The sequence below is a fragment of the Octodon degus genome, unplaced genomic scaffold (assembly GCF_000260255.1).
Source record: "Octodon degus isolate 3935 unplaced genomic scaffold, OctDeg1.0 scaffold00044, whole genome shotgun sequence".
NCBI classification, from domain to species: domain Eukaryota; kingdom Metazoa; phylum Chordata; class Mammalia; order Rodentia; family Octodontidae; genus Octodon; species Octodon degus.
Window position 1 is genome coordinate 15,080,793 of NW_004524620.1, and position 25,605 is coordinate 15,106,397.

At 38.9% G+C, this 25,605-nt stretch overlaps 1 protein-coding gene across 3 annotated transcripts in view; it reads right to left on the reverse strand.

The window, feature by feature from the left end:
- Positions 1 to 379: 379 nt before the first annotated feature.
- The window catches only part of Hacd4 (3-hydroxyacyl-CoA dehydratase 4), a 25,922-nt gene continuing 696 nt past the window's right edge, over positions 380 to 25,605 (reverse strand). For 2 of the 3 annotated variants that reach the window (XM_023715863.1, XM_023715862.1), the window contains exons 2-7: positions 24,199 to 24,302; positions 20,710 to 20,837; positions 13,134 to 13,246; positions 8,996 to 9,102; positions 5,533 to 5,658; positions 380 to 872 (exon numbers count right to left, since the gene is read on the reverse strand). In XM_023715863.1, coding sequence (XP_023571631.1) covers positions 790 to 872; positions 5,533 to 5,658; positions 8,996 to 9,102; positions 13,134 to 13,246; positions 20,710 to 20,837; positions 24,199 to 24,229 — 588 coding nt within the window. In that variant the 5' untranslated portion in view covers positions 24,230 to 24,302 and the 3' untranslated portion in view covers positions 380 to 789. Of the gene's footprint in view, positions 873 to 5,532; positions 5,659 to 8,995; positions 9,103 to 13,133; positions 13,247 to 20,709; positions 20,838 to 24,198; positions 24,303 to 25,587; positions 25,600 to 25,605 lie in introns of those variants that run through there. The other variant, XM_012514868.2, reaches the window with a different exon arrangement.

Genomic DNA, 25,605 nt, shown 5'->3' on the forward strand with positions numbered 1-25,605 from the left:
GGCCCTGTGTTTTATTTTTTGAGACAGGGTCTCATGATGTAATTCAAGCTGCCAGGAGCTATGTAGCCCAAGCTGGCCTCATACTCTCCTGCTTCAGCATTCTGAGTGTTGGGATTACAGGTGTATACCACTATGCCTAGCTTTATCTACCTGACTTAGATGATATCATGATGAAACTTGAGTTGATACAGGAATGAATAGTCTATTGGGATAAAATTAGTGTATTTTGCATGTGATAAGGACATGAATTTGGTGAAGAATGTTAGAGAACAAATCTGTTTTACAAAAAAAAATTCATGTGCTCTGCCCTCACCCCAGAATAATAATTGGAGGTAGAGCTTTTCAAGGTAATTGTGCTATTAGGCAAAACCCTTGTTAGCTCCATGGACAATTACATTTCTCTACAAAGTGTGTCATACCAGACACCTGCGGAGCCTTATTGTATAGTGCTTCCTTCTTGTAGATCTGCTGTTTCTGAAGTGACGAAGAATACATGTAGTTCAGGGAATAAAATTTTCTCAACTTAACTGAACTTATTCCTCATCAACCTTCACACAGTAAAATAACCAGACTTCACACAATATAAATGTAACTTGTATAAAATCTAAAACTTTGATGAAGTAAGGTGTACAGAGTATATCCTGAAAAAAAACTATTGTCACCTAGAATTTGGTAATTATTTAATGTCATGGCTTTTACTCAATGAGTATTTTTCCACAAGAATACTTGTCACTTTGTCTGCTGCCACTGAATCCCATCTTTTCTTGTACCATATTGGAATTCTGTGTTTCACATTTTCTTCTTTTTAATGGAAAAGACTCCGAGGACATCCCTTCTTTCTGAGTAAAGATGACTGTAGGTAAAGTACATACCTAAGGTGGAGAAAAAAAATAGCAAAATTAGAAAAGCTGATTAGCTATGTCTTTGGATAGAGCTGTGGTTTTATAACAAAGCGCTGCCTGAATTCCAGGGACAAGATACAAGGCTAGTTTGAATAAGGAATGCTTAATGTATCCAGATTTTTTTTTTTTTTCAGAAAGAGAAATAAATCAAACTGTCCTGTCTTTTCAGGGTAGCTCTTCTCACTGCCTCTATAATGTTACATTAGTCACTGCTCTATATATGTTGTTCTTATATCTATTAACTCATAACCTTCTAGAGACAAGTATGTTGAGTATTCGTGAAGGTTAGAGCTGGGGAAATTTCCTGAATTTAAAAAAAAAAAAAAATAGCAATTTTACTCTTTAAGGTTCTCTGTATATGTGTTACTCTTTTTAAAAAAATCTTCGCTTATTAATTGCACATATGACTAGGGTTCAGTATGTCATCTCCATGTGTACCCTGATTCTATCACCCACCCTCACTGGCTCCGTCCTACCCCACTGTGATTCTTCTGAAACCCTAGGAATCATTGTTCTACTTTCACATCCACTGTCGCTTTGCACATATGAGAGATACATGGTAGTTTTCTGAGCCTGGCTTACTTCACCTAGCATGGTGCCCCCCACTTCCATTCTTCTGCAAGTGACAAGATTTCATTTTTCTTGATTACTGAATAATAATCTGTTGGGCACATGTACACTGTGTTTTCTGCACCCATTCATCTGTTGGTAGACACCTAGGCCGATTCCGTATCTTACCTACTGGGAGGAGTGCCGCACTAAAGATCGGCATGCAGGTATACCTCTCGCGTGCTTACTTCATTTCCCTTAGGAGTATAGGCGTGGAGTTGTGGGAATATATGGCAGTTCTGTTCTCAGATATTTCCACACTATTCCCAGTAGTGGCTATGCAAATTTATATTCCCACCAATAGTGATAAGAGTTTACTTTTCTGTTGTTACTGGCTTTTCTATAATGGCCATCCTAACAGGTATGACAGTATCTTATTGTAGTCTTGCTTTGCGGTTCCCAGATAGGTAGTGCTATTGAGCATTTGTTCAGCTGTTTATCGGCCATTTGGATCTCTTCAGCACATGTGCCTAATTTTAATTGGATTACCTATTTTAAGCAGATTTTTAAAATTCTATATATATATTTTGGATATTCTTAGATGAATGGCTGGAAAATACATTCTCTCATTCTGCAGATTTTTTGCAGTTTCTTTTGCTATGCAACTTTTCAGTTTAATCCCATTTTTTAAATTTTTTTTTCTTTTCAAAGTTTTATTGATAAACATATAGCAATGAGACAGTTTCAAATCAAATCGAAAGTACAGTTTCAACAAATAATACACTGCATATATAACCCTAATCCCATTTTTCAAGTTTTGCTTTTCTGTTTTATGCTTTTGAAAGTCAGTGCCCGCACCAGTACTGTATGTGGATTGTTTTTCCCAGGTTAAGTAGCAGTTTCGGAACTTATGTTTTCCAGATCTGCACTTAGGGCAGCCTGAGCCAGCCAAACAAAAAAACAAAAACAAAAACAAAAAAACACCCCAGAACTTATATTTTTATGCATTTGAGTTCATTTCTGTATTTCTGTGGAAGGTGAGAACAGAAGTCAGGTTTCAGTCTTCGGTGTGGGTTTCCAGTTTGACTAGCACCATGTATTGGCAAGGCCGTCCCTGTGTCATCCTTTTCCAATATATCTTTTTTTGGCACTGTCAAAAATCAGTTGGCTGCAGATTCATAGGTTCATTTCTGGTTTCTGTACGCTGTCCTATTCATCTCCATGTCTTTTTTATGCTGATGCCATACTGTTTTGGTTATCTTGTGTCTTTTTGCTTTCATATGAACTTTAGGATTGGTTTTTCTAGTTCTGTAAAGCATGTCAATGGAATTTTGATAGGTGTTGCATTGAATCTGTAAATCAGTTTAGTTGATATGACTTTAACAGTCTTAATTCTTTTTATGGGGGAAAAGGAACCCTTCACCACTGTTGAGAATGTAGACTGGTACAGGAGAGTCCTCAAAAAACTAGGATTAGAAGTCCCATTCAACCATCTATTCCTCTCCAGGGTACTTTTCCGGAAGAACTTAAAATATCATACCACAGTGAAATACATGCACCCATGTGCAGCAGCACAATTTGTCATAGCTAAATCTTGGAAACAGCCTAAATGCCCATCAACTGAGGAATGGATAAAAAAAGATGTACAATGGAATATTACTGAGCTGTAAAAAAGATAAACTTGATGCTGTTATAGGTAAATGGATACTACAGACCATATTGATAAGTGAAATAAATGATACCCACATGTGTAAACATCATATTGTCTCCCTAGTATGAAGAACCTGAAAGAGTAAATAAAATCCAAAAGGTACAATAGATAACTTCGGAAGGAAAAGAAACTGTTAAAAGGGAAGAAACACCTGAAATGAGGGAAAGGAAAAAAGAAATATATATGTATATACACAAGATAGCTTGGATAATTGTACTGCTGATTTCTGCTGATATATTGAAAGGATATTTTAATGCTTTTCTCTTTCCTTTTTAATTTGTAATAGTTTTTTGACAAACTTTGCGGCTTGTATCTGGTAATCTGAGCAACTAATCTGAAGACAACAATATGCAGTACAACCACCACTGTTGACCCCTGCAGGAGCTTTGCATGTCTCCTGCATGCTGACTGTGCAGTGCAGTAATGTACGGCAGTGCACCGCTCAGTCAGGGCCCAGGATGTCTGGGCATGGGCATCTGGAGGGACGCCGGGAGGCACAAAGGACTGTGCATTGTGTATTGGGCCAAAGGTGTGTGAGACTTTGTTTCGCATATATATATATACAATTTTTATTTTTATTTTTTATTTACGTATTTATTTTTGCGGAACCAGGGATTGAACTCAGGCCCTTGCGCTTGCCAGGCAAGCACTTTTTCTACTGAGCCCTCCCCAGCCCTTACGAACATATGTGATTTACAAGTGTTCTCCCTGAATGGAACCTGTTATAAATCAGGGACTTACATGTTTCAGTGATACAGATGATTATTATTTATTTAATAATCTCAAAGCTCTTTAGCATTCTCTTCATTTCTTTTTTCAGTTTAAATGGAATATGTCAAAAGACCTGTCTTCGGGCTCAGATGTTCTTTCTTGCAGGACAGGAATAGGACCAGGAGTTCATCCCCAGTCCTGTTAGCACTGGGCACAGTAGAGTGGGAGGTGTGGCAGGAACCACATGGGTGACTGCCTTCATCCCAGACTTACAGGGAAGCATCCCAGCCTCCTGGTCCTTGAGGGCTGTGCTGTGCTCCATGTTCCTTTGGTTCACCTGCCTCCTACCTGCAGGGTGTGCAGTGGTCTTAGCCACTCTCCTGGCCAGTGCAGTGCAGAGCCCGAGTGATTGAATAAGCAAGTGTTTCTAATGCCTGCAGCTGTCCAGATTTCAGCAACATGTCTCTTACCACAATCTCTCCTGGCTATGGCACCCTGAAGTTTTTTTTGTTTTTGTTTTGCAAGGGATTATCTGAAATCTTTTTCAAAAAAGGGCTACTGTGCAGATTTGAGGGTATTAAGCTGTAAGCCTGTGAGTGGGGTGAAACTTTCTGGCTGCCAGGTTGCCAGTGTGACCACTGATGAGTCTTCTGGAATGCTCCCTGTTACTTTTCAGCAGGTAGACTCTCCCTCCCTGTTGTAAAGTCAGATCGGCAGGCCCGAGGACGTTTCATACCCTTACTTGGCTGTAGTTCCAAGTCTGAATGGTAAGAGTTTCTAGTGTCTCTCCTACTGTCTCGTGTTTTCCATAACCACTCACCTCACAATGCAGACATTCACCTGTTGCTTTGGGTTTTCATTGTTGAGGAGCTGGTAAGTGCTAGATGCCTCTGTTGAGCCTTCTTGCAATCCCACCCAACTGTAAATTTTTATTCCCTTAATTTTTCTAGAGTCTTTAGCCCCTACTTCCATTTGCTTACTAGGAAGAACTAACATATAAAGCCAAACAGTAAATAGATATAAATGGGAAAATTAGAAATATCCAATCCTGCTCATTTTGTCATTAATTTGTTTGTAGCTATGTGTGCTTACAGTCAAAACTTCTACATTCAAGCATAATGCAGTTGTATTTTCTAAAAGTAAAGCTGTTGTTGTTTGTGCAGTGAAGCATGACACAGTTGGTTTTGTGATGCCTTGCCCAAAACATTGTAACAACAACTTCAACAACAACTTCTGCTTCCTCTTCCTCTTCTTCTTCTTCTTCTTCTACATATTTGGTACAGGGTCTCACTATACAGCTTGGGCTCCTAGTGATTTTCCTGTTTTCAGCATCTCCAGCACTGGGATTATAGGTATGTGTCACCATACCTGGACTCCATCAGTGGCCAGCTCAGCATGCCAGGGGGCAGGGCCAGCACAGCATGTGATGCTGGGGATCGAACCCCAGTCCCTGTGCTTGCCTAAGCAGGTGCTCAGTCTGCTGAGCTATCTCACCAGCCCACCAGCATTATAACTTCTAAATGCTTTAACTGGGCAATCTAGTTCAGTGTGTTAGGCTTCCTCTTTGCTTTCTCCCATGTTTAAACAACTTGTTTATTTGTAGATTGCCCCATAAACCAGAAAGAACAGGAAGAATGCAAAAATAAAATAGCCCCTTACCTATAAAGAGCATCAGGAGATATAGCTTCAGCACATATGGGAAGTAGATGGCCAAATCAAAGGGCAGCTTGGTGGAATAAGTGCCAGATGATTCAAAATAAGGCAGTGATTGATAGACAGCAAGTGCTGTTTAAAGAAAAAATAAAGTTTCCTTATTATGAGGATGTGTATATACATCTCCAAAGTTGAAGTACATTTTGATTTTGACAATGACACTTTTTTGAGATTGCTGAAGTCTAGCTAAAGTTGCAGTTTGATATAGAAATAGAAGTATGATTAAGTTGGCAAAGCTTGTACAGCAAGACTGGCTTACCAAATTTTTACATTGTATATTTTGTTATGCTTTCATGGAAAGACTATATTTCTTTTTTTAAAAAATGTATTAAGACAACAATATGCAATGTACTAATTATTGCAGCAGTCCCACAAACCTGTTTTGAAACTCATTGCTACTTCTTTCTCAATAAAATTAATAATAAAAAAAGAAAAAATGAAACAATTTTTTTAAATGTATTTAGTAAGGGTCTCACTACACAGATCAGACTTACAGTGATCCTTCTGTTTTCAGTCTCCCAAGCAATGGGATTATAGGCACGCATCACCACACCCAGCCTCAGTTGCTGTCTCAGTGAGCCCCTGGGGCAGGGTTGGCATGGCATGTGGTGCCAGGGATCAAAGTCCAGTCCCTACATCTGCCTAAGCAGGCGCTTTAATCCTCTGAGTTATCTGGACATCCGTAATATTTCTTAAAAGTTATTCAGAATACATCTGTCACCCTTGCTACAAATAGCAGTGATAAGCAAATGAATTTGGAAAATGTTGCATATATTTTCACTTTGGAGTGGTACAATATACACTGAATAATGAAGTAGCAATTCTACAATAAAAAACCATTATTGCCTTTTTTTTTTTTTTTTTTTTTTTTTTTTTGAGGAGCAGTGCTGGGGATTGAACAAAGGCCTTCACGCTGCGCACATTTCCAGACCTTTTCGTTTTCTGAGTCATGGTCTCAGGCAGGACTTGAATTTGTGATCTTCCGCCTCAGGCTCCCAGAGTCCTGGTGTTGCAAGCTTGTTCCACCATATCTGGCTCACCCAACATTTTATCAACATAACTGACCTCAGAATTTCATCTTCCTCCATAAGCCTCAGGAGTACATAAGGAACATGCTGAGAAAGTCTGTCAGAAATGCTGATCAACGTATTTTGAAGGAGGAAGCTGCTATCAGATAGAGATGGAAGTTCCATGAAATTGCAACCTGTGTACAGATTTTCACAGTCCATGGGATGAGATGATGGTGTACTGTGCTTATGTCAGGTATTATAGTTAGGGTAAGTTAGGTGAAGAGCACAGGGCAATTCTCTACCATTTTGCAGTTTCTTATGAAACTAAAATTATTTCGAAGTAAAACGTTTTTAAAAAGAGATATGAAAGAAAAGAGCTCAGGCACAAGCAGCAATAATACAGGATCTGCAAGTGACACGAATCTGCCATCTAAGATTAACATTAAGCCTCTAGCATTTCATCATATAATTGTTATTTATATGTTCTTTATCAGATGGGAAAATGACATATTAAAGCAGTTTTCTTAACTGCATCTTATATTCCAGTGCATTTGAAATATATAAAAATATAAAGATAAAATTATGAACATACATATTTTATAATACTGAATGAATTATTAAATGTTGATATGTTTCTAGACTTTTTATAAGTTTATAAATCTAATAAAAGAATATGGATTGTATGGCAACCATGTAAGAACATGGCTTTCCTAGAAAAGGGCAGCTTAGAATTCACAAGAATGGAAAGGTTTCCTGTGCATTCATTAATTCCTTGTTTTTAAGAAGGGATTAGTACCATATCTCTTTATGTGCTAATTCTAAACTTTTATTAATTTTAATGACAAATCATAACTACATTTATGGGGCTCAATGTATGTGCTGATGAATGTTTAAAGTGCAGAATGATACAAGCACAGGGGCCAGGTTTGATCCCGAGCACCATGCTGCACCAGCCCCAGCCCTGGGTGCACCGAGCAGCCACCGAGTGCTGGGCGTGTGGCGCATGCCTGTGACCCCAGCGCAGGGGAGCCTGGAGGCAGGAGACTCACTAGGAGTCCGGGCTGTGCAGTGAGACCCTGTACCAAATACACAACATGGAAACAAGCGCAGAATGGTGAAGTCCAGCTAACATACCTATCACTTAAGTGATTTTGGGCAGTGGGACATTTGAAGTTTATGCTTATTTTGAAATACACATTTACTAACAGCAGCCATCCTCCTGTGAAATCTTAAAAATGTATTTTTCCTATTTTAAACTTTATATCCTTTGACCAATATTCCGCTGTTCTCTTATGTCTTTTGTAGTATTTTCCTGTAACAAAGGAATACACTTCATGTCTCAATGAGAAGGCATTTCATTCTGTTCATACATGTGTTCGGTGCACAGTGTCTACATTCCTTGTGGGGAACTGGTACATGTGCATAATACATCTTAATTCCTCCTAAACTGACAGGTAGTCAGCTTTTATGGGTTTTTGAGATTATCCACTGAATTCTCTTAACAATCTCTTCCGAAGATTCTTTTTGAAAAAAAATTAAATTCTAACATTATTTATTACAACTAAGCTAAATTTCTTCGCTCAAAAATAGACAGAAAAGGCATTTTTATGTTTTCCTTTAGTTACCTTACCCTGCTTCTTTATTATTTTATACCTTCAGTTTTCAAAAACTTTAATCATGACTTTCAGAAAGCTCCCTACCAATCTGTCAAATCCAGTACAGAAATTTATATTCGGTATATCCTCAAGCTCTTTGAAACTGATGATTTTAATTATCTGATCCATTTAGGTGAGTATGTGTACTAATGCATAAGAGGGAGGAAGGAAGCAAAGAAACGCACACAACCCCTGCACTTTCATATGTCCTAAAAATATAATCAGGAAAATGTGCACTAGTCAGAGCATCATGGATATCCAGGTACAATGAAGAGAGGCCCCACAGAAGACAAATTCGTGATGCTGCACCAATGGAAATTACCCTGACAGGTCAAGGAATATTCTTCTCAGAAAGCGACAGATTCAAAGCAGGTGGTAAGTGGAAAGGAGAGTCGGGCCAAACTAAACCGAAATTCTATGCGTTAAAAGTAAAAAGTTCATAGAATTTCTAAAAGCTTAACCCTTTTTGGCAGGTAAGAGGCTCAGGTTAAATGAGTTACCCTAAATGCAAACAGACACTAAAGTTAAGGGCTTGAACTCAGGTGTCGTTTCTCACCCAGTGTTTTGTCTGCTATACAGAGGAGCTGCTCCCTCCAACTCTGCCTCTGAAGGCTTTGGTTTTTGCAGCAAGGGAAATATGCCAGGAGAGATGCATTGAGTAGTAATAGCAATTTTAATAATCAAAACCAGTGAACTATTGCCACTCCATGTCTTGGTCAGTCAGCAGTCGAGCTCTTTTCTTACCCTCAGCAAGAACACACAGGGGATAGATGGGCATCCACAGAGTTTGGCTGAGCCATGTCAGGCTGGCGTAGGATGTTCCCGTGACAGCGAGCATGCTGTCTGTGTACCTGAAAGGAAAGAAGGAGCTTGTGAGCACCGTTTGCTGCTGATGCCTGGGAGGCAACAAAAGAAAATACCTAGTTACATAATTTAGTACAGGGGTAAAACTGGACATGTGCAGACTATACACTTTTTTTCCTTTAAGCAAAAGAGGTCTAAAAAATGTTGGTGGGAAAGACTTATCTCATAGTATGGATCATAGGTAATTATAAGGTTGACTATAACAAAAATGTAACTAGTACCCCCTCACAAGAAATTACATTATAGCCAGATGTGGTGGCACATGCTTGTAATCCCAGCACTTGGGAGGCTGAGGCACACAGATCACTGCGAGTTAGAGGCCAACCTAACTGCATATTAGCAAAGCCCTATCTCAAAAAGACACACAAAACATTACAGTTACAAGTTACAGTTACAAGTTTCTTTGATTAATGTCTTCCATTTATGAAAAAGCTAACCCTGTCTTATGTAGCAAGCAGTTTTTTTAAAGACAAATGTATTTGTCAATATTTCAGGAATAACTATTAAAATCTGATTTCTAAACTCCATATCTGTAATTGTCCCAGTTTATATGACCAGTCATAAGAGCTGGCTCTGAGGGCTGGTTCTGGATGAAGTACACAGCTTTACGCTGACCAGTGTGACATGGTGGACAGAACTGTGCACATCTTGGTATCTGTTTGAACAGAACAGGCCAGACACTCTTAGGCACCAGTGTGTGGGCCCATCAGAATGGCTCCCATGGCTGACTCCTCAGAGCACAAGTTGCTGGCTGCACCCACACACACACTTCCCAATCACGTATGTCTGAGGTAGAACATGAGGATTTGCATTACTAACAAGTTCCAAGTGAAGTTGACGTCAATCCAGGGACCACACTTTAAGAACCACTCGAATCAGCATAAATATACATGGCAAGAAAACAACCCAAAAAGAACCTTGAAAACATGACTAGAGAAAAACTCAACTTTTCAATTTCTGGACCTAGCGTCTGCTTAGAGAAAATGACCAATTCCAGGTTCCTATGCATCCTTTTAGTAATATTTTTGTGTCTGCATATTTATGTGTGTATACATATACTAGTGGGCTAAGCGCTTACCAACACTGCATGTTATCACGCTTGTTAGTTTTTACTATTCTGAATGAAACGTAGCATCTCACAATCTTTTTTCTCTTACTAGAAACTGAAGAGTAGACAGGGATCTTCTCGTGTTTAAGACCCATTTTGTATATATGCTGCCGAAGCGAGCACAAAGACCCATTTTGAATGAAGTCCAATGTACATATTTTTTCTTTTGCTGCTTGTGTTTTTGGTGTCATATCAAATTTTTTGTGTAAGAATTACTGTGGTAGTCCCAGCTATGCCACATCGTGCACTTCTCAGGTCTGTCCACCTCATACATGTGTTAAGGATCCGACTTTATTGTATGTGGACATCGAGTTGATCTCATGTCACTCATTAAGAATATTCTTTCCCCACTGAGTGCACCTCTGTCAAAATTTAATTGACCAAAGCTGTGAGCGCTTATCTCGAGACCGTCAGTTTTAGTCCATGTTGTTCTATATGCTAGCACCACACTCGTTAGTGATACTTCATAGTCAGTTTTAAAATTGGGAAGTATGAGTCCTCCAACTACACTCTCTTCCGAGACTGCTTTGGCCATGCCTGCTTCCACGTGTGTACAAATGAACTGAAGATCAGTCCTTAGCTTCTGCAGAGCTACCAGCTGGAACTGTAGTAGGAACTGCATTGATGCTCCACACCACTTTGGGAGTACTTTTCCTTGTATTACTTCTTCACATTTGTTAAATTTGTTTCTAAGTACTACTTTATTCTCTTTGATGTTATTATAAAGAGAAATTTTTTAATTCTATTTTAAGATAGAACTGGTTTTGTATTGATCATTTATTCTATAAACTTGCATGTCCCTATGTTTTTTAGGTACTTGGCGTATCATCTTCCAATAAAGATAGTTTTACTCCTTTCCAATCTATTTGCCTCTTACAGTGTTCTGTTTTGTTGCTGATTGTCACAGCTAGAGCTTCCAATACAATGTTGAGTAGAAGTGGAACGAATGTACATCTTCCTGTTGTTCCTGGTCATAAGAGGACAGCATCAGTCTCACAACTATAATATTAGCAGTTGATTTTTCACAAATATCTTCAAAAGCCAAATCATTATTCATTAAAGAATTGTCCTAGGATAGATTAGGAAGATAATTCAGCACCTATTTTATAGAGTTTAAAAATAAAATTTCAAAACAGAGGCCCAGGAGTTTTTCCCTAGTGTAAGGGAAATGAAAACATGTCTTGTACATGGGCACTCACAGCAGTGCGTGGGAAGTGAGTGCTGAAGGGGGTGGAATTTCTTTTTGGGGTAATAAAATTGTTCTCATTAGATAGTGGTGATGGTTGCACATCTCCTTTTTTGAATGTATTTGGTACAGGGTCTGCAGGGTCTCACTACGTAGATTGGGCTCAATGATTCTCCTGTTTGCAGCCTCCCAAGTGTTGGGATTACAGGCACGCACCACCATGCCCAGTCTCAATCCTGTGCCCAGGGATGGGGCCGGCACCCCACGCCGGGCTCTTTAGTCTGCTGAGCCATCTGGCCAGCCCTGCAAATCTCTTTGAATATACTAAAGCCCACAATTTTATCTTTTAAAAAGGTAAATTTTATGGTATGTGACTTATATCTCAATATGGTTGTTAGAATAAATGACAGTGTTTTGCCTGGAACATGTAGCAAGTAATGCACAGGTTTCATCTTGAGATATTTTACCTCTATATCTAAAAGTCATCCTATGATAGCTTGCTACCAGTTTTGACGCAGAAGTTGTTTTTTTCCCTTTGGGGTCTGTTGAGAACTGTCTGAGACTGACTCAGAACTGAAAGAATTTAGCATACCCATATTCCAACATATTAGAAGGTGGTCCCCAGTGAATCTCCAAAATCACATTAATAGTAAGTCACAGGCAAAAAAGTCCATTAAGTTTGCTATTAGTCTACAAAACTACCTAAAAAGTGAGAAATAATCTACTAAGTGATATATCCAAAGAATCACAGTCATTTTAATCCAGCAAAATATTTTATTCTATTGCTGTTAGCACTCCACCCTTATTTAGACAGATTTTACTCCAGGTGTTACTAATGTAATGCATGTTATAGAACCTCTGCTAAAAATCTTGGGTTGCGGAGGTTGGGTGTTTTTTGAGACAGGGTCTCGCTCTATAGTCCAGGCTGGCCTTTAGCTCACGTATGTCACCCAGGCTGGCCTCGAGCTCATGGCTAATCCTCTTGCCTCAACCTCGCAAGTACTGAGATTACAGGTGCGCACCACCACGCCTGGCAAAATCTTGGGCTTTTTTCTGACCTATTCATATACAGCAATTTCATGTGGGAGTGACAGAAGTCATTTGTGGGAGCTGAAGTACAAATTACGACACTACCAAGAGAGTTACAAGCAAGGTGACCGTTTCCCTGCTTGAAGAGAGGACCTCTCATTGCAGAGACTTAGAATTAGGAGGAAACTAAAGACTAGAGCCAGAATTCATGGGATTTCACAGAGTCAGTTTTTTAGACCCACGGAAATTCAGTACAAAAATAGATGCATATTTGTTCCACAGAGATGGGGTGGTCCTCTATCTAAATATTCTTGAAGTTACTGAAATAAAGGAGTAAGTTCTAACAGTGACATAATAAAAATCCTGCTTTGCTTATTAAAGCAGTATGCATTAGAGCCACCTTAAGAAGTGCCTTTCCACAGCACACTGTGCAGCTTACTTCACGTTGGTGTTATGCCGAGCCTTGTGCTGAAAGCCTGAAGGCACTCATTTGCTCCTGTAATGCCATGATAGGTTTTCATTATCTTTGGCATGCCCATCCTGGAAAGCACTAAGAAACATTTCCATATCAAGAAAAAATAATCTGAAAAGAAGTTGTTTTTCTGTCTCAAAGTAACCAAATATAAGGTGCTATTACTGGTTTCAGTGTAGAAAACAGTTTGGCTTCCTTTTAAGAAATTAGTTTGCTTTCTTACCTAACTATATCCAGTAGATTCCAAAAGATGAATAAAACACACACCACATATTTTTCTTGGATTTCCTCTTGACTGGTAATCACCACAAAGAGGATGATCATTCTCTCTGTGAGCTAACAAGGAAACAGCAAAGTCAAGAATTAGGATCATCTGTTAGGCCATATAAGTAATTTTCTAAATTTTAAAACCAGAGCTTCTTTTAAAAGTATGCTTTAGCTGGAAATACGTATACTAAATTATTAATTACCAATGACTGTCTCTGAGGGAGCTGGGTTCTGGATAAATTTTACTTCCTTTCTGTTTTTTTGTACCTTCCAAAGTACATATAATGAATGAAAACATACTTTATCTGAATTAGGGTATTTCCTTTCTTCATGCACATATGTTCCTCTTAACTTTGGCAAACTTTTATTCAGTTTTCACTATACTAGATTCTACAATGAAAACGTGTTCCTTACTCCAGAGGGTGGCTTGGCAGAAAGTAATTGTAGCACAGGATGTGTACATATGGGACTTGAGGTATGCGCTGGACTTGCTGCCTGGGCAAAGAAGGCATTGTGTTAGTTGGATCCTGAAAAACAGGAGTTTGTAGTTGGGGTGTGAGAAAGGCTGTCCTTGGTAAAGGGTGTGGCAGAAGCAGAGGGAGATGTCTGACAATGCAGGAAAACTTGGGAGGTGGGCAGGCAGAGAAAGGAAGAAAAGAGATGAATGGAAAGCGTATTGGGGTGAGCTGTGAAGGGTTTTGAATGACAGGCTGAGAAATTTAGATTTCATGAAATAGAGAAGCCATTGTAGGTTATTTTTTTGTTGGGGATGTAATATCTCAATCTAGTAGAAAAAAAAAATGTAATATTCTTAGAATGTATATTACATATTCTAAGTCAGTAAGCATTTACAAATCACTGAGAATTCACACATTTGTGGTGCACCTCCAATTACTAGGCTCAAGAAAATAGAGTCCTGTCTCCCCCACTGTAAATATAAATCTCATGTTATATTAATGCCCTGTACATTCTACATTTTTGCATGTTTTATAGGACATTTTACTTTGCTCTCAATGGACAAAAGAAAATATATTTGAGATTAAAGGAAAATATAAAAGTATTGCTTTATATTTTTTAGTAGCTGTCTTTATTTTAAAAGCTGATTAAGGAATAAAAACACTAGGACTATCTATGTCAAAATCATAGGCTGTTTGTTTAGGAAAACCCAAGATTTGCCAACAGAGGGCCGCATGATCAGCAGCTCACGTGTACAAGCTTTATCAGCATGTTTATAACCACAGAGGTGAGTCAAGAAGACCCTTGCCTAGCTAAGGGGAACTTGGTGTGATTCAAACCTTAGTCAACTGATAGAAGCCATCTGCATTGCAGTTTTTCTTTGCTCAGCCTTTTAATGTAATACCCTAGTTTATTGATTTAATTTAATAATTTATGTAATGAATTCTACAGAACTGCAAGTATAATTCTTGAATGAGCAACTTCACTGTCATGACACCTAAAAGCCTTTAAAAATGCAAGCTCTAGGCAGCCAAGCAGCACTTAGTTACTGTCTGATCCCACATTTTATCAATGCCTGGTAATTAGGAAAGCATGGGGGGTTGCTAAAAATCTCAAAGAGATACACATGAACACATGCACATGCATACATTTCTAATTACGCTCCTTACTGAAAAACCTTAGCTGTTACTAATAATAGGTAGAATCCCCTCCAAATAAAATATTCTGCATCTTTTTATAAATAAAGATTTAGAGAAGCACAGAACTTCAGTTCTATGCCTAAATAAGTGGCAGACCGGGAAATACACAGTACCCTAAGTCTCTTGGCCTCCAGAGTGTGAGGTACCCATCATGTCACACAGCTCTTTAGTTGAGAAGGACAAAAGGGAAAATTGCCCAAAAGGGACACTACAGCTACACAATAAAACTCAATGTATTGAAAGACATAACCAGGGTCTGTGGACATTAGTGAAGGATTTTCAGTTGCATACAAATCAGCAATTTATAATCCCCCAAATCTCAACACATGGACATACACATGGATGTGTGAAACCTCCCCTTCATATACAATGTCACGGGGCCAGGGAGATGACTCAGTAGAATAAGTGCTTGCCTGGCAAGTGCAAGGGCCTGAGTTCAATCCCTGGTTCTGCCAAAAAAAACAAAAAAAAACAAAAAACAAAAAACCAAAAAAACAAAGCAAAACAAAAAAAAAAAAACATATATTGTCAGACTAATTAATAAACTATCTGATAATTATTTAACTTAGTGTCCACAGTGAATGTCAATAAAATGAGACCAAAAAAGACAAAAAATAAAATGAGACAATTTAGGAGATTCTCTTAAGTGGATAGAAGTATTTATTGTCTACTTCTTCCCAAGTTCTACCTACATTTCATTTATTCTCCACAAAGACCCTAAGAATTAGACACTGTTGTGATTCATCTGCCTTTCACAAAAGATGTACATTTTACTAAGTGAAAGTGATTTTTCTACAGCTCAGTATCAAAATCCAGTTGATGTTGTTTTTAATCCCCTGTCTAAAACACAACTTTTCCACCTTTATTGCCTTATGGTCTACTCCAAAACCTACTATGTAGGCAGGCGACAGTCTATTCTTTAAAAGAGCTTCTGAAAAATTAGACTTTCCAACAACAGCCTCCAACACCAAAAGAATTTTGAGGAAAGGATATTTTAAATGTTAATTTTATTGATATTATAACTAGATTAGTTATTTAGAGCTTTACACTTGGGAAAACTAATCACTTTATCATTTTTAAAAATATGACCACACTAATGAAGATGCTCCTAAGGTTGCAAGTCATAAGGAGAATAAATGGCATAGTAAAAATCCCGTAACTTTGGCCAAACTAAATACAGTGGTACACTTGAAACTATGGTAACCTGGGAGCCGGGGAAATGGCTCAGTACAATAAGCGCTTCCCTGGCAAGCACAAGGGTCTGAGTTCATTCCCCGGTTCTGAAAAAAAAAAAAAAAAAAGTAACTATAAAAGAATATTTTGCATTTTTATGTTCTATTTGGGAGTCCTAAACTTAAGATTAATTTATAAATGGAAGGCAGCTTCTATAGGATATTGAAAAAGTAAAATGATACTTCAACTTTAGGGAGACTTTCTAGAATCTTACAAATAATATGTTTTTTAATTTTTTTATTTTTTCTGTATTTTCATACAGGGTCTACAGGGTCTCACTGCATAGACTGGACTCCTAGTGACTCTCCTGTTTTCAGCCCCCCAAGAGCTGGGATTACAGGTGCGCACCACCACGCCCAGCCTCAGTCACCGTCTCAGCACACCCTGGAGCGGGGCCGGCACGGCACGCTGGGCATCCAACCCTGCTGCTGCACTCGCTTAAGCAGGCACTTTAGCCCGCTGAGCTATCTGGCTGGCTCTAAATAGTTTTAATTCAAAGACTTAGTTTGATAACTTCTGAGATACATCTTTACATATGCAAAACCACCAGCTATTCTTCTCTACAAGACAAAAGCATTTAAATAACATTGTAATATATATTTACAATAGAGAGAACTGTCCATTCTAATATATACCTTTATTTGTATAGGTGGCTCTTGGCACACAGCCTTAATCAAATGTAAGATAGTAAGAAAATATATAATATACTATTATATTTATATTTACAGGAAGACTATTTTGAACAGATAATAAGGACTACCAGATAATAAAAGTCAAACTCAATTTTAACATTTGTAAAATTAACCTGTAAGCTCCATGAGTTAAAGGCAAAGAGTGAGCTGTATGTGTAATTCATTTCAAGAAGCTTCAAAATTTGAGGAACTTTACTATTCAATACCATCTTCAGCAATTTTTTTCTCTAACAATAAAGACTTATCAAAGCAAAACCAGAAAAATCTGTATGATTTTTTGGGACGTTCAGAGCATTATTTAGTGTCTAGCAATGCAAATAAGCATTTTCTTCATAGTTAAATGGAAATTGAATTTTCTTAAAAGGGTGTAAGACACCCTTTGAAAATTCCTTCAAATTTGTTCTCTTTTAGAGTTTGTGACTGAATCTTTGGAGTGACTTTTGGTGGATTCCCATTTGCCCTTATCAGAAGTAGGAGGATATCAAAAAATATAAAACTATAACGAGGCCTGGGCTACAGCTCAGTGGTGGAGTGCTTTCTCAGCATGCACAAGGCCCTGAGTTCAAGCCCAAGTACCACACACACAAAAAAAAGTTTGAGCAGTTAATTTAAGAGTAATAATTCCTACTGTTTAAATTTATAGTTTTGTGAACATGTAAAATTAAGTAAGCCATGTAAAGCAGTGATACAGAGTGAAGAACATAGAACTAAAGTTTAATTACAGATATATTTTAAGTCTGCATTTAAAGCACTTCTGAAAAACAGAAAAAAAACTATTACTCTGAGGATTTCTTCATAGTATATCCATCTAACATTCTGAATATGAATGATTCTTTGAGACCTTCTGGTCACTTTTCACTTAAAAATTTAAAATTTCAAAAGTTTACTGTATTCCCCATAACTTTAATTGGCATGTAGCATTTTTTTTCAAACACAGAAGTCTGTAACTCTTAGTCTTATGGTGTGCCCTGTCCCCCAGTGCAGAAGTGGCAAAGCTACAATGCATGCTGCAACAGGCTGTGTCCCTGAAAGCTCTAACAGGCTTGCCACCACTCCTCTAGTATATGCAAATTAAAATATATACCTGAGTTAAATGATCACTGTCTCATAGTCAGTGGGCTTTTTGCTTTAGCAATTGTAATTTTAAAAATTTATGGCTTTTTCCGTTGGTGTCAAAACAGATGGGACTATTAAACAATTAAAAAAGCACAGGACACAAACTTACCCCTATTTACATACCACTTGATACATGTGATATTAAAACTAGCTAATCCATTCCTACTGCTAGCTGGAATTATTTATCTTGGTATTTTGGAAAGCCAGTTCCCAAAATGGCAACTCGGTTGTGTCTTGAAGGTATGAGGAAAACACCACACTTGTGCGGGCATGGTTTTGTGCTCCTTGAAGCTGTTGGCCAGCAGACATCTGGCAAGTTGCTGTATGTGTAGTCAGCTGTGATTACCATGGGAGTAACTCAGCTGCACTAGCTATAGTTTCTTCACTTGAAAATGTGGAAACAGGAAACCCAACAATGGTTACACAACCTGAGAGTTTTGTTTTGTTATTTTAAAGCAGAGGGCTCAGAGTCATCTCATAATGAGGGAATTGTAATTGCCTGTAAAATTCTAAAAAACGAAGGGGACAGAAAATGAAACTTTGGACATATGTATTTTTTGAATCCTTTTCAACACCACTTCCATTCTAAGAACCATGAAAATGGTAAGTGCAGGGCCGGGGAGATGGCTCAGTGGAATAAGCACTTCCCTGGCAAGCGCAAGGGCCTGAGTTCAATCCCTGGTTCCACAAAAAAAAAAAAAAAAAAAAATGGTAAGTGCATTTAAAAAAGAATAGCAGTAAGTGCTCATATAAAAGAGATTAAAAAGAGGAAGCAAAACCACAAAAAAAACCCTAATAACCACAATAAAAATGACAACTGCTCTTCAGATGTGATTCTTGACTTATTAACCTTCCCAAGGAATAAAGACTAAAAATCAATTGCACTCCAAGTAAGATTTTGCAGGCTCAATAAAAAGTGTCAATATAGGGCCAGCCAGATAGCTCAGCGGACTATAGCGCCTGCTTAGGCAGAGAGCAGCAGCCAGGGTTCAATCCCCCAAACAGCTGTGCTGGCCCCACCCCTGGGCATGGTGGTGCAAGCCTGTAATCCCAGCACTTGGAAGGCTGAAAACAGGAGAATCACTGAGTCTGATCTGCATAGTGACTCTGTAGACCCTGTCCTAAATACACAAAAGAGTGTCAATATAAACTTGAAAATGTGATTTTACCATGAAATAGCATTAGCCAATTAATCTTAAATAAAAGTAAAAAGTCTTTAAAAGTATAGTAAAAGAATCCTGACAGATTTTAGATAAATTTGACCATATTCCAAGTGAAATAATTGTATGTGACAGAATACAGGTTTCATTTAACCAGGGTTAACTGTTCTTGAAAATTAGGGATACTAGTGTTATATGCACTTTCATTTTTTTCAGAGTACAGCAGATGGTCAGTAAATCATAAATATCAATAAATCTTATTTCCTAATTATATGCAACTTCTGGGACAGTTCTGTATTTTTATTCTGTGAGGAAATCTGTTGTAGGAGCTTCCTTTTACATCTTGGTTAGACTACTACGATGTTACATTAACTATATTATAGCATTACTGTTATACACTATTGCTCAGAGTCTTATTTTACACTTGATATTTATATATTTAAGACACTTTTGTCCCAGTTGATGCTATTCTGCTTCTTTTTTTATTTTTTTGTGTATTTAGTAACAGGGCCTCACTACATAGATCAGACTCATAGTGACCCTCCTGCTTTCAGACTCCTAAGCGCTGGGATTACAGGTGTGCGCCACCACACCCAGTCTTAATCGCTGTCTCAGTGCGCCCTGGGGGCGGGGCTTGTCCTCTACTTTTATTTAATAAGTAAATTTTAAAATACCCTACAAATATTTTAATATTAATAATGCTAAGTTCCTTAATTTCTTTTCTTTAATAATGCTTTTTCTAATTCCCCTTGGAATTATACTGCTATCTATATTTTTTAAGCTTTCATGGTATTTTAACTATTTTCTCTTGCTTGTAGAAAATATTTTGTGTGTATTTCCGTAATTCAGCAATGATTTCCTACATTGAGGCTTTGCAAGTAAATTTCCAAGTTTTTTAAGCCTGCCTTTAAAAGGAACACCTCCGTCTAGAGCTAGAGGGAGTAAAGGAAATAGCGGCCAGAGGGGTGGTAGTACATGGTGCGCGCTAACTAGGTACCAGCAGCTCTCCTCCCGGGTTTCTCAACTACCCTATAACATACATATTATTCTCACATCACATGGGAAAATAAGGTTCAGATGACTGAATGCTTTGTTTAAATTTATACAACCAGAAAGGAAAAGCTGCAGTTCGGGTCTGGGCTTATGACTGTCAAGTCTGGATGGTCTGCTAGATAATGATTCTTCCCTTTCCATTTGTATGCAGTCAGAACTCACGGAATGACTAAACATGGCTAGGGAATGTGCTATTTTTTGAACAGCAATAAAGGAAACTTTTGGATTGTTTGTGTTTTAATCGTCAACTCTACCATGTATGGTATACTGGATTTCTTCAAGGCAAGAGCCCAGTGGTTATGAGTTGCATAATCCTGGAGCAGTTCCTGGAGGACAAGGGCATCAAATTAACTCTGAATGGCTTCAGTTCTCTGGCTTTTCATTGTCAGTGCCATATCCAGGATAGAAGCAGCCAAGAAATAGCCTCAGAGGATAACATAACTGCAGTACACAGGTCAGAAGCATCACAGCATCAAACGATCCTAGCTGTTCTCACTGGGCAGCATTTGGGAATAAGGTCATTCTTCCATGTAACAAGAACCAAGAGAGTCTATAAATAGAACAGTTAAAAATTAAAGATCCTAAATAGTAACATTAGTAATAATAAAATGATTAAAACCTACCTGCAAAAATCTCGGAAAAAGATGATTTGATCCGATACCAACATATATGTGCAGCAACTCCAAGAGAGAAATGAATTGGCAGAGTCGCATGACAAGCCCAATAGCATAAAAAGTATCTATCATTGAATCTGTGTTTGGTGGATTAAAAACACATATAATAGTAAGCAAAAAGTAGACCAGTAAAATTGAGGTTATACATGTGAAAATTTTTATAATTACAAAATGATGAAGAATGGAATACAAAGAAAGCACTTCATACTATAGTATCCTTTCACTGCCCCCTTCCCAAAAGTCAAAGCTGGAGTATTTGAGGTTATAAAGCAATCTCCACATAAAAGTGACCAGTATGAACCTGAGCCACCTGAAGTGCAAACAGGTAGTTCAAGAAGCAGCTCTGCTCAGCTTTTCCAGAGATGACAGAGAAGCCTTATGGAAACGACATCAACTGGGCCATGATATCAAATACCAAGTGATCGAGCACTTGGTTCCTGTGCATATTTGGCTAATGCCTCCAGGTTTCTTGTTCAACAGTGAACTTGGGCCTTGATCGAAACTTATAGGAGTTTGCACTGCAGAGAGCCCAGGTGAAGTACTACCCTTGGAGCTGCAACAGAAGGGAAACAAATGTTCCTCTAAGTAGGTGAAATGTGTTGCTTTAATTTTTAAAATAAAACATCACCATGATTAGAAGCTTTTAGGGGCAATGTTGCAGTCTTCACTGCCTAACAATTATTGTATATAACAATTGGTCAAACCCAGAGACTTTCTCTCCTCAGCAGCAACCTAAGGTGGACAGTATCATTGACAACTCCTCACAGGTGATTCCTGGAGCACAGGCAGCCAGCCCACTTTTACTGACTGCCTGCAGCTGCTGGAATAGAGGTCTATCTGTTCTGCAGCGCTGTGAAGGAAGAAGGTGGACTGTCCCAAGTTCAGGGTTGTAGAGTGCTGTGGAACTATTTAAGTCATACATTGACTCATGCATTTTGCTGAACCCCTCCGTAGTTGTTCTCACTCTCCCTTTCATATGTATCAGTTCTGTCTCTTGAATAATTACTATTTCCATAATTAGAGCAGCAGGGTAACTAAGAAATAGACTGACAGTGTAGCTCAGGGGTAGAGCACTTTCCTAGCATGCATGAGGTCCAGTCCCCTAGCACCACAAAAACAAAAACCACTACTGACTAAAGCAACATTTCAACACTGATGAAGGTTCTACAATCTGAGGTACAGGATCTCAGGATAAATCCTGAGGGGATTTCATTGACCTTATCAGACCCAAAAGCTACAACTCTTATTGCATAGGTCCTGCTTTACCTTGGTCTTAACCATCCAGCAGAAAAGTATAAAAACGAAGTATAAGAAGTAAAGCCATGGTGTTATGTTGAGCTGTAGGGGACTCAGGTCAACAATTTCTGATATTGCCAGTGAAGTGGAAGACCCAATACTATTACGGGCTACTGGACTCTTTTAGAATATATTACTGAGTTTACACACCTACAATATTCAAATAACAGAACTGAACAAAAAAAGGGGATACAGATGAATGTCCATTTTGTATCTGTGTATTCAAAATGATTAGGATAGATATATAGTTACATTCTCTTAATGAATAGAGGGATTTGTTCTAGTGGTGTTTGTAAATAGGATATCATGTCTGCATCTTGTACAGCAATTAACCACTAGGAAGAATGTATGCAATGTGTGAATTATTGAAACTGTCCTACCAATTTAATTTGAAACTGTCTCATTGCTATTTGTTTATCAATAAAATTATGGGAAAAAAATAAATAAAGCAACATTTCCCACTGGGAAGATGAGGCAGTCTCAGAGTTGTCGGCTTGGGACGCATGCCATGACTGACAACGTACTTCAAACAGCTTAAGCTAACATTTATTTTTATTTTAACTCAGGACCTTGAGCTTGTCAGGCAGGTACTTATGCCGCAGAGCTATCTCCCTGGCCCTAGCTAATTTCTAAGACAGAAATGGTGAAGTTTTTCTCCTAAAAATATAAAGAAAATTTTCACATTGCCTGTTTCCCTCTGCTTGAAAAGTCTTAATGTTTATAGTTTAAAATCCAGCATTAGGTTGTAATATCTTTGAGGTTATGAACGAAGGCATGACTTGACCTGTAGCATGTACTACATGTTTTCTCATGTAAGTAGAATTTTCAGGAAAAATGTGACACATAAGTAGAACAGAGACTACTAAAGAAGGAGAAGGGGCCCAGGACAGGAAGATGAGGCTATGAGAGAGTTTTAGGGAGGGTAGATACAATCAAAGCATGTTTTATGCATGAATAGCAACATCATAATGAAACCCATTATTTTGCATAATTAATATGCACTAATAATTATTAATAGTTTTTAAAATAATTTATGTAAGGCTGGAAAGATAACTCAGCAGTCTAAGCACCTGCCTGGCAAGTACAAGGACCCGAGTTCAATCCCCAGTACTGCATGCTGTGACAGCCCCAGTCCGTGTTGGCCACTGAAACTGGGCATGATATTGCATTCCTCTAATCTCAGCACTGGGGAGGCTGAGGCAGGAGGATCACTATGAATCTGAGCTGTGTAGCAAGATCCTGTACCAAATAAACAAAAGATTAAAAATAATAATTTATGTGTAAATGTTAAGTAAAACAAAATAGTTTGTCATACCTCCGAAGTAGATTAACTTCCTTAAGATACACAAGTCTAAATTGATGAGCACAGCATGACTTTTTCCAGATATAGTCTACATGTTTCGTTTTTAGCTGAACCCAGCAGTTGCTCACATTTTCAACTCACTCAACAGTTGTAAACTGTGATGACACTTACTCATGCGGGGATAGAACATGAAAAGACTGATTCGGACAGTCATTTAGTGATTCATTATTTAAAAAGTTGGAATGCTTCTTTAAAACAGCATTTTACTTTTTAGGAAATTGGAGAAGCTGATGAGCTCAGTCCTTCTCACTACCATGTAGAGGGTCAGCCATCTGCCAAGTGTGTCACTGACACCTCAGAAATGGGCCAGACAGTGTTGGGAGAGAGCACCATTTGTTGTTCACTTACTTGTAGTCTCTAGTTATCCTCAGCCTCAGGAATAAAAAATACTGAAAGAACTTGACTAATTCCTGATTACTCTGCACAAAATGTTACATTGGAGTTTACAGACTTCCTCAAAACATACCACATTTGCTAGGATTTAATGCCGAACCGAAAAGGAATGGTGAAATGGCACTACCCCAATGGTATGCCTTCAAGTTCAGGGAAACCTGCCAGCTTGGGCATAAGTCAAATTCCTTTCCCTTATCCCACCTTTTCTCTTGAAAAAGATTTTGGTTTTTCAGTGAGCAAGAAGTATGGTAACTGAAAAATACAAGTTTTAGAGAAAAGAATGTTAGGTGAGCTTTACAGAAAAAAGTTAAATTAATAAACGCAATAATATATAGGTGAAAACAAAGAGTAAAAGTCAAAAATAAAATACCATTTTGAAGTTTTACCTTTTCCAAATGAAAAGAATCTGACTGTCATGTTCGTAAATATCCAAGAGTGGCCACAGAACTGGATTAAATAATAGATGAAAAGATAAACATTCTTCCAATACCTATAAAAACCAGGAAAATGTCATTAATCGCTACTTTTATAATTAGCGGTTCATCCCGATCCACATGTCCTTTCCTGTACTAGTCAACATGAGCAAAAGAAATCTCCCAATGAGTCTCCTCGGGTCAACACCTCCCCTCAACACATTTGAAATGGAAGGGACCCATCATACTGTAAAAAGTATCTGCTCAAGTGGATGTATTTGATTAAGACAAAATACTGTTCTTTTTGAAAATCCACTTTCAGCTCCATAAAATTCTATTCTTGCTGCTTATCAAGGGTAAAAGCAATAACTGCAAAGACAGCATCAACTATTTGGGGGGGATGGATGCCAATAGCCCCTGAGAGTTGACGTGCGTCCCCTGAGAGTTCATAAGGAGCCGCCTGCGGGGTCGCACACGTTTCCTTTTCCTCGTAGGGGGTCATGTGGACCTCGGGGAAACACACGAAATAAACTGGAGGCAGACAGTGGCCTGTAGCGAGATGATTTTACATGCACTCCAAGAGCTCGGTCAGCTAGGTGAAGAACTTGAGAGACTGGTTTATACTTTTGGGAAGAGATCATGATCCTCAGTCTCAACTGCCGGATAAGTCAGTACTGGACACACTTGATTTTCGGATGCACTGTGCAATCGGAGGCAGTACGTTACCCCTGCCCGTAACATTCTGCAAAGGCAGAGATAGTTTCCTTCAGCACACATGTAGAAATAGTTTACTCAAGACAAAAAGGGAAAAAAAGGAAGTTAAGCCAAGTTTTAAAATGTGCTGTGGGCTGCTGGGGAGTGACTCAGCGAGGCGACAGATGCACGCTTGAGGGAGTGCCCTGCCCCAGAGCCCCCCGAAAGCCCACCAGGAGCGGCCCGGCTGCCAGAGCAGACTCGTTTCCCCCAGTGGGTCGTGTGGCACCCCGGAGACACTAGCTAGATTAGCTGGAAGCAGGCTCTGTCCTGGAGCCAGATGATTTTATACGCTCGGACCGGATGAATACTAAAGGGGAGAAGGCGGAAATCCTCCTCCAGCCTGCGCGAAGCACCTGGCCTGTCCCTCAGACACGCACACTCCTCCACCCTGCTTCTCTGCCGCGGGCTCCCGGGCCTGGAGCCACATGGGGTGGCTGTTTCCACCGCGGGAAGATCTAAAAGTCGCCCGCGACGCAGGGCCTGCCAAGTGCAGGGAAGGCGCGGGCAGGGGAGGCCGGCGGGGCGCGTCCCCGCGGGGAGAAAACGGCTTCCGGGCTGCGGGGCATCGAGTCGCAGCCGGCCGCCGGGCCGCGCGGGGCGTCCTACCTGGGCTGCAGCCCGCCG